General features: G+C 34.6%; 1 protein-coding gene across 13 annotated transcripts in view; it reads right to left on the minus strand.

The window, feature by feature from the left end:
• The window catches only part of LCORL (ligand dependent nuclear receptor corepressor like), a 157,926-nt gene that overhangs the window by 76,712 nt on the left and 68,277 nt on the right, over positions 1 to 12,937 (minus strand). For 6 of the 13 annotated variants that reach the window (XM_040965799.1, XM_040965805.1, XM_040965798.1 and 3 more), the window contains 2 exons: positions 11,912 to 11,991; positions 10,897 to 11,035 (listed from right to left, as the gene is read on the minus strand). In XM_040965799.1, coding sequence (XP_040821733.1) covers positions 10,897 to 11,035; positions 11,912 to 11,991 — 219 coding nt within the window. Of the gene's footprint in view, positions 1 to 9,235; positions 9,719 to 10,896; positions 11,036 to 11,911; positions 11,992 to 12,937 lie in introns of those variants that run through there. The other 7 variants (XM_040965807.1, XM_040965806.1, XM_040965800.1 and 4 more) reach the window with 3 other exon arrangements.

Raw genomic sequence — 12,937 nt, forward strand, 5'->3', positions numbered from 1 at the left:
CATTTATCTTTTACAAGTAATGTTAGTTAATATATTGTTTATACAAATTTGTAAGATCTTTTTTTAGTGTTTACTTTCTTCCCAACTTTTCACCTTCTCAAGGATTCCTGTATAAAGAACACACAGATGATTTTGACTTTTTATTTTGATGTTTTGTGTCTTAATTGGAGAGTTCATATTTCAATTATGACCCAGTTCTCATCTATGTTGTGGGAAGGCAGTGGAGAATGGCCCTTGGGACCCAGGAGAAGGTCCTGCATCCACATTATCGCATTATCTGCATGTGTATTTCATGACTTCTTTATTTTTTAGACTGAACTTATATTCCTCAGAAGTTTGAGAATATTTTGAGATTACTTTGTATATGTTTTATTAGAAAGGTTATATAGTTATACAGTCAGTTCTATCTATTCAAAATGACTTTAAATATAAATTTTAGATTTCTAAATTATTGTGAATGTCCATTCTTATGCAATGATACACTGCCAATGGTTAGACATAAGTATGTAAGATTCCCTCTTCGAATACAAATATTTTCTTTAAGTACCATTTTTAAATAAAAGATGGGCTTACTTATTTGAAAGGCTGAGTTTACATAGAGACAGAGACACAGATCTTTGATCTGCTTGTTTGTTCTCCAAAGGACCCTTGGACCTGGGTGGGTTGCAAGTCAGAGCCAGGAGTTTCTTTTGGGTGTCCTACATGGGTGAAGGGGCCCAAGCACTCAGGCTAAATTTCACTGCCTTCAAGGGCACATTACCAGGGAGCAGGAAGAAGTGGAGCAGCAAAGACTCAAAGTGACACCCACGTTGGATGCCAGCAAAGCAAGCAACAGCTTTACCACTGATCACAACACTGGCCCTACATACTTTTCAAGAGGTGAACAAGGAAGTAAACTGATAAATATTCTCATAGTTCTGTGTATTCAGCATTAAAAACAAATAAGTGATCAATCCATGTAAAACCATGCAGGAAACGTTAATGCATACTGCTCCATGAAAGAAGTCAGTCTGAAAAGGCTACAAACATATGACATTTCAGAAAGGCAAAATTATAGAGACGACAAAAAAATCAGTTTGCCTGTAAAGAGGGGTGTAGCAGTGGGAGAGGCAAACAAAGGAAATATAGGGGAGTTTAAAAAAAAACCATAGTGATAGTATTGTTTCTGACACGGTGGAAGAAGACTTTGTACATTTGGCAAAACACACAAAACTGCACAGCACACATAAAGTAATTCTAATGTAAACTATGAATTGAGTTGATGTTTCAATACTGACTCATCAATTGTAAACAAACATACCATTAAAACATCAGTAACTAACGTGAAAGAAGAAACATGATACACTTTTGTATTTTCTATTTTTCTAAGAATTTAAATCTGATCTAGAAGACAGAGTTTGTCAACTTAAAAAACAAAAACCAAAGCTCCGATTAAATGCCAACCATAACTTGAATTTATGAGCTGGGATATCTACATCCTACACTGAAGGGCCTATGTTCAAGTTGTGGCTCTGTTCCCAACTGCAGCTTTCTGCTAACCCACACCTGGGAAGCAGCAGGTGCTGGTTAAGTAGCTGGATTGCTGCCATCACATAAGAGACCTGGATGAGTTTTTGCCATGAGAATCAGGGGACTGTAGACATGGGGGGAGTAAAACCAGCAGACAGGAGCAGCTTTTTCTTTTGGTGTCTCTCTTTTTCCATCTTTAATTCAGACTGATTGATTAATTCAGTAGATGGCAGCAGAGATCCTTACATTAAATGAGAAATCATAAGATGCACTATATTACAATGCTTGGTTTTAATGCTTATATCTTTTAGATCCTATTTATTCAGGAAAGATGTGTTACAGTCAATTCAATTAGGCTTCAAGTTGTATCATTCTCTAAGTAGGAACTACAGAAACACAAAGCTAAAGAACTATGGAACAATAATTAGCTTAAATTATGAAAAAAATTAAAGAGCTGCTATGGTAAGCTATTTGAAATCCAATTTTCAAGCCATATTTTTACAGACTCAATCATTTGGCTCTGCTGACTACCAGTGAGTAAGTCTGAGGAACTTCCGAAAGGCATTCACTAAACATGGCATCAAAGTATTTTAAAAGTTATTTTCTCTTTAGATTTGGATAGAATATGGTGTGTTTTTCTTAAAACAAAGGTGAAAGAATAATTACTCAGCAAGCAACTAATCATCTACCAATCAGAATTCCAAATGATCTAATAAACAAGCAGTTGTATGGAGAACCAATGAAGTAGACTTGATTTCCATAAAACTTCTTTCTGTATCTCCTTAGTTTAGATCACTTAAATTGACCTTTCTAAAAAGAGTTATTTAATTCTATTTAAAAGGCAGATTTACAGAGAGAAGGAGATGGAGACACACACAACTACAGAGAGAGGAAGAGAGGCAGAGACAGAGAGAGAAAAATCTTACACAGTTCACACTTCTTAAATGGCCACAGCAGCTGGAGCTGAGCAGATCTGAAGCCAGGAGTCAGCAAGCTGCTCTGGGTCTCCTACATGAGTGTAGGGGTCCAAGAACTTGAGTCATCAACTACTGCCCTGTCAGGCCATAAGCAGAAAGCTGGACACAAGTGGTACCCACATGGGTTGCTGGTACTGCAAGTGAAGGATTAGCCTGATAGGCCAGTGTGCTGGCCCCTTAAAAGTAATCTCACACTGATGCCATTCGCCCATTAATGAAATCCCATTACTCCATAATGTCACTTCGGTAGGGAAAGGTAATAAAAAGAGAGGACCAAAGCAGTTTTCTTTGGAGAAAATGATAAATTGTATTCTTGTCAATACTTCTCTATTTAGAATTTAATGATCAGAAACAAACCATCCATGAGAGAAATGCTAAATTAATACAAATAAAGTATAATAAATCACTAATCATCCTTACAGTCTTTTAATGTTGGATCATAACTGGTCATATTTAAATGAAAAACTGCTTTGAATTCCAAATAACTAAAAATTTAGAACACAATTTATAATTTATAATTTAATATAAATTTTATTCTATTTTAATTAGAGGACATGCCAACAAGAGGTGAGCAGCTGGAGATAGTAAATTTTATGAAAAATAGTATGAATCAGATTTAAATATAAAGACTGGCTTACAATCTTACTGTAAGTAAGTATACAATTGTTTAAGTCTTGTGAGATATTAATATTACCTTTGGTGTTTTTCTCTATCAGGAGACTAAAATTCTGGGTCTATCATATTTTACACATAATTAAATCTAACCTCACAATCTCACAGAGAAACAAAAACCCAATCAGATCAAGTCAAAGCTGCGGCAAGCTTGCAACACCAGTTTCCTATCTTCTGAATTAAATGTTTTTGCCCCACAGCATGCGATCTTACAACCACACTAGCACAGCTTTTTTTTTCACTTTCTTTTTTCAAAGAGTTGTTATTATTATTATTTTAATTGGAAAGGCAGAGGTAAGGAGAGAAAGATTTTCTATCTGCTGATTAATTCCTCGGGTGGCTGCAATGGCCGGAGCTGAACCAATACCACGCCAGGAACTAGGTGCGTCTTCTAGGTCTCCCATACGGATGCAGGGTCCATCTTCCACTGCTTTCCCAGGCCACAAGTGGGGAGCTGGATGGAAGTGGAGCAGCTTGGACATGAAATGGGATCCCAGCATGTGCACGGCAACAGTAAGCCACTGGCCATCATGCTGGGACTTAAACTAGCACAGCTTTGCACTACATAGCACTATGTTGACAACAGTCTGTCAGCAATACCTTGCACCTTACCTTGTGTCAGTACACCCCATGACATCTACACAGGATGAAGTCATATAAGACTGCACATCTCTATCCTTAAGCAACACATGTTAGTGTAACTATCACTCTTTATTTGGTTTCTTGAGTTGGCACAGTTTGAGAAAAAGGTTGAGATAGCACAAGATATTACAGAACCTAAATTGATTATACTGTTATCAATAAAAACTTATCTAAATTTATCCAGTTCCAGAGTTCAGATAATGAAAATGTAAATTGTGAGGTGAAATGACGAGATGAAAGCTTTTACACATCATGTTGTACATCACCCTGAGTGCACTCACACTACATCTCAGGAATCACACCGTCTATACCTTCTTTATTTTTCTTAGTAAAAGTGGAAAGTAACCTACTTTAATGAGAAAAGATAACTTTGGTTTTCCCCTACTCCAACTCTGTCTTTGCAGAGAATATAGGAGAAAGCTCACAATCACCACACGCAGAAGGTTCACAGCACTTACTTTCATGTATCTTGAACGTGTGTCAATGATGTTTATATGTTTATAAACATCCAATCAGAAATATAACTTAGTACAACTTATATTCTTCTGTTCACCAAAATATAAAAAGTTCCTGAGGACAGAAATTTTCGTTGTTTTTGTTTTTTTGTTAACTGGAAGAGTTACTAGCCTATAACAGGCTAGTGGGTCTTTGCTGAATTCATAAGCCAGTTACCAGGCTGGGGATATATAATTCTTCTTTTCTGTTTTACAGTTTTGCAGGCATAGAGCTTCCCTCCTCCCCTTTGCCTTTTCCTCCTCTCCCACCCTTCTGCTCTGTGTCTTGTAGTAAAACAGTCCATCAGGTGTAGCCTTGACTCCAACTTTCTGCTGTTCACGTGGGTCATGTTTTATAAAGCCTGATACAATAGGCTTGCTTTGGGGAAAGTCAGAAAGTCACACTTCAGATGGCAAAGAAGTCATTAATAGTCTGCAAAAGAGAGCTCCCTAGCCACATCCAGCACGCACCTTTGAATGCACATTGAAGAAGCATACTTCAAAGGTATAAGCTATCAGGAGAAAATCACTGATTCTACAAATGCTTTAAAGTAAATATAGAAATGCAAAAAACATGAACAAGGAAGTCAACAAGAGTCCCTAAAACGAACACATTTCAATATTAGAGTGTGGAATAAAAATACTGATGAAATGCCAGAAAAGTAATTCAAAAGACTGAAAATATCACTAGGAGAAGCAAATACATGAAACTAAAAAATCCCTACTTTACCCACATGAAATAAATTATACTGAAAAAAACTAAAACTGAAGTATTTAAAACGAAGACTTCAATTGGGGCCTGGTGAGATGGCCTAGCGGCTAAAATCCTTGCTTTGCATGTGCCGGGATTCCATCTGGGTGCCAGTTCCTGTCCTGGCATCCCTGCTTCCCACCCAGCTCCCTCTTTGTGGCCTGGGAAAGCATTGGGACCTTATGTCTTCATGGGAGACCTGGAAGAAGCCCCAGGCTCCTGACTTCAGATCAGTGCAGCTCCGGCCACTGTGGTCACTGGGGGAGTGAATCATTAGACAGATCTTCCTCTCTGTTTCTCCTCATCTCAGTATATCTGACTTTCCAATAAAAGAAAATAAATCTTAAAAAAATTCAATGAGTCAAATGAGAAATATAGTAGAAAACCTTAATAAATTTGATGAGGCAGAAGAAAGATTATCTGAATTAGAAGACAAATCTTTGGAATATCTCAGACAAAAAATTTAAAAAAACAGAAATAATTTTCAAGACATATGGGATGTTTTAAGAGTTCAAGGCAACCATCTAAATGGAAGAAAACATTTGCAAATTAAAAATCAGATAAAAATTAATATCTAGGAACTATAAAGAGCTCAAGATGTGAAACAACAACAAAACAAACAACCCAGCTAAATGGATAAAAGACAGACATTTCGCAAAGGATGACATACAAATAGCCATAAAACACATGGATCAATGGTCAGACTCATGAGCCATCAAGGAACTTGAAATAAACAACACAATCTGGTTTCATCTCACTCAGGTTAAAGTGCCTATCATCCAAAAATAAAAATAAACAAATAAAACAATAAATGCTGGCAAGGAAGTGGGAGACAAGGTACCATAACCTACTGTTCATGTGCATGTAAACTCGTACAGCCATTTGGAATACAGTCTGGAGATTACTGAGAAATCCACACCTGGGGATTCACCCAAATGAAATGAAATCAGCACAGGTCACTGTAGCTCATTTCACAATGTATTTCTAAAAAATTTGTAGCATATCTTCTTCACCCATGCAACTTGTTTGCGCTTCTTGGCTTTTACGAAAAATTCTGCAACAAACATGGGCATACAGATAATTTCTCAACAAGCTGGTTTCCTTTCCTTTACATCTACACTCGGTGGTACAACTGTTGAAAAATACGTTAGCCCTATTTTTAAGTTTTTGAATAACTTCCATACTGTTGAAAGGAATTTAGAATCATTTATATTTTCAGAGCTGGGGGTTGATCTCCAGAATGACTTGGGACATCTTCCACTGCTTTTCCAGACTCCTTGGAAGGGAGCTGGACCAGAAGTGGAACAGCCAGAAGACCATCGAGGCACACATGGGATGTTAGCATTGCAGGTGGTAGCTAACCAGTTGCATCACAATGATGCTAGCCACACTCTGCTGTTGATGTTTAAACATTATTTTTATTAAGCTTAGGTGCACTAAATTAACTTACTGTATTTCTGCTATGCCAGGAACTAGTTTAGGTGGTAGTAACATGACAGAACAAACAAAAATCCCTGCCAAATTGGACATTATATTCTAGAAGTGACAGATAAACAGTTAAAAGATAGGTCAAGGAGGTTTTCAAGGGAATAATCCCAATGCAAAAGAGAAGTGTCATCATAATAGCGTTGAAAAGAGTACATGGTCAGGATGGGGTAACACCTGACGATGTGAAGGCTTGAACAATGATCACTGGTGGAAACAGTAAGCAAGGGTGAAGGTCCTGAGACCAAAAATGAGGTAAGCGTATTCAAGAAAAGGCAAACCCAGTTAAGTCTTACTAAGTCTTTAAGAGAATGAATAATAAAAGATGCAGTAAAAGAAGAGAAGGAACCAGACCACATAGAATCTTTGGTACATTTTATTGTGATACGTGAAGGCCTTCCAAGTTCTTGGGAAGCAGAATAATGATCTAGTTTAGACTTTGGAAACATCATTTTCAGTGTAGAAAAACAAAAATAGGAGAAAAGTAAGAAAAGTAGAAACAAATCCCAATTTGGAGGCTCTTCAGCTTTACACATTCTAGCAAAGAATGTCAAATAGGCACTAAGGAAGAAGAAGATAGAGGCGGAAGAATGGTCCGGGTCAGCACACACATGATAGTTATATTCAAAGGACTGAGTGAAACCATTACGTTAGTGTAGGTGTATGACTGATGATTAACACCTACGACGGCTCTTAAACGCTTACAGTTCAAGAACAGAATATCCCAAACAAGCAGTTAATGACCAAAAAAAAAGAGAAGTGTTTAAGTGTTTTCTTACTATCTAATGTCCTGTAGAAAGATGGTAAATTAAGAAGAAAAATATTTTCAATAATACCTTGGAATACAAATTATAATGGTATATGAACTATTTTATGGCATTAACATATGGTTTCTAATAGTTTCAAAAGGACAACCCACAGAAGAAATTCAAAACATGACCATAATGACAAGATAAAGGTTCAATTGTATAACAAATTCCTTCAAGGAAGTCTATATTTAAAGAAAAGTAATATTTAAAAATAAATTTAAAAACAGTCTGTTTCTAGGAAATCAAACACCTGGGATCTATTTGTGGCTCAGGTTAAGCCACTGTCTGCTATGCCAGCATCTCACATCCTTTGCTGCTGCACTTCCAATCCAGTGCCCTGTATCACAACTGAGAGCAGAGGATGACTCAACTGCTCGAACTCATGTGTGATACTAAGCTGTAGCATCAGCACCCCCAGCACCCTATTTTAATTTACACATGAAAGATTCATATTAGATAGAGTCCTAATCTAGTAACTTAACATACTTCAAATAATTCAAATCTGAGATGCTAAAATCCCAAATAATTTAGTTTACATTTCATGGAGATGGATTTCAACAATGCATTTTAACATTTACATTCCTATATTTATCCACACTAAAATGGACTATATGCAAATTACATGCAGTTATATTTAAGTAACAAGTAGAAAAAGGTAACGTACATTGTACATGCTAAATAATTCACTTTACTTGACACATTAAGTATTAATATCTAATCAAATATTTAGAGAAACTGAAAGATGTCTAGATACAATTTATCTTCATTATTATTCATTTAAGAAATATTTACTGATGTTCTGGAATGTGACAAGTATCATTCTAGATACTGAAAATTCCATAATAAAGAGATGAAGTCACTGTTATCAGAGTTATCATTCTACTCCAGCACTTCAGTTAATTTCAGGGTTAACATCTAGCAGGAAGTCAATTTTGAACTATTTCTAAAGTAAAGTTTATGGAAAAATAGTTAAAAGTTCACCTTTGTGCTGGAACACTCTCCCCCATTCTATGTAGTTGACCCTGAAGTTTCATTTCTGCTAGCTTCTGAGAAGGTCTAATGTCACTCCTTTTCTTACCATCTATTAAACAATGTACAGGATCCTACTGCTAAAATAGTTTATAGTGTGTATAAAGGAAAAATAGAAATCTATGATAAATACATCATATTCCTACAGTTTCTTTGTGCTCTCCTATCTGAAATAATGTTAATTCCAATTCTGCAGTGTTAAATTGGAGAGAATAAAAGTTTTTGTTATTGAATACTTTGAAAAATTCCCACACAAAACATCCTTCTCATTAATTTCTTTCTGTGGGCTCAAATGTTCCTAAGTCAAAACCAAAAGACACCTTATTTAACTTCTGTGAGTTTGTCACTGTTACACTGATAGTAACAGTATCTACCTCCTAACATGGTTTTGGAATTGAATGACATAAAGCCTATCGTAGTAATAACAGCTTACATCACTACTGGCACCATCCTTAACAAGTTGGGAAAAAAAATAAGCAAATGACAAAAAGAATATTAAAAAATTCTTCGTTTTGGCAAGATAATCATTAACACATTCATACACTCCTCAAACAAGGCAATGGATTTAAAGTATTGGTAATACTAATGCCACCGATATACAGAAATCCTAAAAATCACTGTGTTTGATAAATTTTCAGGGAACAGAAATTTCACTAATAAGCTGCCTTATTAACATTTGTTTGCCACTCCAAAGATATAAAGTGTTCCCTCTGTTTTTAATATATAAATATATTTAATATATGTAATATATATTTATATACAACATATTATGCATTTATAATATGATATATAGCGTATATAACATATAAAATTATCATATATTATAATTTATATCATATAATTTGATATGATAATTTATGATATATGATATATTATTTATGATAATTATAAATAGATATTATATAAAATATATATTGCCTTTTATTTCAAAGTATAGTTAACAACAGAACTCAAAAGATAACAAATAAATTACTGGAGTTATGATCATTTATAATACTGCTATTAATTCTAGTCCATCCTGTTAGGCTGTACTGAAAAATCACTAAACTGATCCTACTTAAAGAAAAATTTAAAATAAACAACAAAAACTGCCACGAGTAACAACTAGAAATATCCTAGGCTTAACTAAATTTGAAAAAAAAATGATGAAGGACTATAAATAAAGGAATTAACAAAGACCTGAAACAAAGCAAAACAGCAGTAAGGATCTTGCATTTAAAACTCTTCATTCTTTCAATGGATCTTCAAGAAAACCAAGAAATCCCCACATGGAGAGCGTCACTAAATAGCCAAGAACACTCACCCAACCATTGGTAGGAGACCTCTTGGAGACCCAGATGCTTGAATCAGCTGAAATAGTACCAAGTTTTCACTGATTACTCTTAACAGGGCAATGGAGCAAAGGCTAACTCCATACTATCAAAAATTATGTTATTATTATTGATAATTATAGCTATCACCATCACAAATGACCCAAAGGAAAAGGAGACTGAGTACTGAGTGCCAACGCAAATCAAACTGTACGCACACATGTAATATGTGTATCTTCTTCCTACAGCTCTTTCAGAAGTATTAATCTGAAAACAATCCTTCCTATAACTGGAAATCTACTGCAAGATTACATTTTCAAAATTAATGGTATTAGATTATTTAAGAGAGTATGTAAAATATTGTCAAAATTCACTCATATTGATATGTTTGAAAAATATGAAGAAAACATTCCTTTTCTCAAAGATGAGAAATATTCTTTATCATTATTAAAGCATTGAATATTAATTTAAGAGAAAATATCTGGTAGTACATAATACCTCAGGGAGTAAAACAGGGGTGGCACATTCATGAGAATATTATAATGTGTTCTCAATCCCTAAAAGTGATAGGTTAATCCCCAAAAAACCTCTAAAAGTTCATGCTGTAAAAATAATGCATTCTACTAATGTAGGAATGGTGAAGAGCAAAAAAGTGGAAAGTTCCATAATTCTATGTTTTTCTTACCTAACATATAAAACTACTTTTGTCTGAATCAAGTGTGTCAAGCAAGGGAACAAATGGAAAAAGATCCATCTGAATTCAAGATTATAGAGAGAGAAGTAACAAAGAAACTGATCTTTAAATGTTAAGTGAGTATTCTGAAATGGCAAGCCTGCGAGTAGGCTCTAAGCTGGATGACAACACTTCTGTATTATCAGGCATAAGCTACACTATGCTATTTAATGTAAACTTACTGAACAAACAACTTTGTGGGGTTTGAAAATAGCAATAAAAATAAGAAAGATCAGAATCACAAGTCTTTTTAAAGATACCTGTAAGTGGAGGAGGAAAATGAACGACAGAGATTTGAAAATACAATGCCAATTAAGAACACCAAAAGAAGACAAGTGCGAGAGTGATTGAGGATCCTACAGTCTCTACGAAGAAAAATTAAGGATAATGAAATAGCAGGAATAAAGTCGAGGCTAAGATATTCTTGTGGAAGAAAGCGCAAACACTTTAGATTTCTGCAGCAAACTTTAAATGACAAAACATACCAGTATTACCTTTCTTTCGAAAGAGTGCATTTAGGTAATTTTCTGCTTGGTAGTCAATCTTATCAGTGTTGGACTGGCCCTGAGATGATAGCTCCTCCGTCGGTGTTGACTGTGAAGAATCAAGGGATGGTATACAATCCTAAAGGTATAAAAAACAGCAAACATACAAAATCACTTTGTGGTGACAACACAATTACTTCATACAACTAATCAATGGAAAAATGCTAATTTTCTAACTATCTACCTTTTTAGAATTACATTAAATTCTATTGAGGGAACATAAACTTTGAGAAAGGAATGAGAAAAAAAAATTAAGTTTAAAAAAAGGGCCAAGACAGCCTTGATCTATACCAAAATTCACAGTCAAAAAGGGAGAATTAGTTAAAAACATATGGTGAATAAATTTGCTACATGACATGCTATAATGTAATTCCATCAAAAATCTCACAAAGCTGTTGTGTTTACTCAAAAAGCTCATTAAAATGCTACAGTTTCTCATATTCTCTTTTCTTGTCAGCCTTTCTGGGAATTTTAGCTAAGCAATCAGGATTTCCCATATAAGAAATTGTTAGCTACATAGTTCATGCCCTATTTACAACATGTACACTTAAGTATTACATATTTCACACAAAACAATGATTATACCTTGAAGATTCTGGGGTAAGTGAAAGGCTACAAATTAGTTACACAAAATTAGATGTAGGGAAATCTCAGGCCAAAACAGGCCTCCAACCTCTCCTCTGCATAGCTGAACACAAAATAGACCTAAACTGAATTTTATGAGGAAGCGGAAAATAAGAAAGGAATATTAAACAAGCAAAGAAGATGAGTTTTCTAGGATTTCACCTGCTAGTTAAAGGTTAGACTTCCTACATGAGACTTTAGAGACTCCTAGTTTATCAAAATGAAGTATTTAAACTTCCACTGTGAGTCACAATTTCCAGAACAAATTAGGAAAAATTTTTGTTACATTTGTGCATTAATTTAAAAATAACTTTTTAGCACTAAAACTTACACTGACTGCTTCTCTCTGTAGATTACAAAATGAACATTTTTCATCCATAGACCAGTCAGTCAGCTCTTCTGGTTCACAGTCTTTAAAAGAGGGAAAAATATTCATTAAATATACTAACTTTATTTAAACAAATAAAATTACCACTCTCTCAACAATGGCTCACACAGTTAAAAAATACAAATGAAAAGTTAAAAAGAGAACTGCTAATAGTAAGGAGAGAAGGCCTAACCTCAAGATTAAAGTGATAACATCAACAATAAACAAGGAAGACTGTAAATAGGGAGCATACTTTTGCACTACTGTGGGACAGTGGAGCAAGACTGAGGAGCTGGCTGTAAATGAACAACTTTCACAAGAGGGTTTTAAGTATTGTCTAATCTTCTGAAAAACTCAATTCATCATCGACCATTAATTTTATTTGCTTGCTATAAGAAAACTCAGAATGAGAAAAATTTAAGGGGAAAGGAATGAATTTTGAATTTTCCTAGCATGAAAGGTAATATAAAATACAAAAACAGAAGAAAGCACAGATTTCCATGTTCAAAATAATGAAAAGATGTCTAAGATGGAAAACAGAAACCTATAGCTCAAAACTCAGATTACATTTTTATTTCCTTGTTCAGGGTCTTTGTTTGGAAGAGTCAGGGTGAAAATTATGTAAACAGGTAGGCCTATTATTCAATACAAAAGATAGTTTCTTTTTCCAAAAAATATTAACTATAATCCAACTGTTATAATATATAGTAAGTTTTTGAAGAATAAAAACATTTTCCATCAAAAAAGTTTTACAAAGGTGTAAGAACATTTTTACCTTAACTAGGCATAGGCAGTGATTTTCATATTTATCTCTTGCAGCTGAAAAGACTTTGCTATACTGTGACCATGGGGGAAAAAACACTAAATGTGTCACAGATTCAAAAGAGCTGAATACATATATCGATCGATGCAATGCAACACTGAAAACAAAGCTTATCTTTTTTAGGAGCAAAGATGAATGACTACTAGTTAGGATTACTCAACATGCTC

Source organism: Ochotona curzoniae, unplaced genomic scaffold (assembly GCF_017591425.1).
Source record: "Ochotona curzoniae isolate NIBS_2020 unplaced genomic scaffold, NIBS_Ocur_1.0 scaffold_4505, whole genome shotgun sequence".
In the NCBI taxonomy this organism is placed as follows: domain Eukaryota; kingdom Metazoa; phylum Chordata; class Mammalia; order Lagomorpha; family Ochotonidae; genus Ochotona; species Ochotona curzoniae.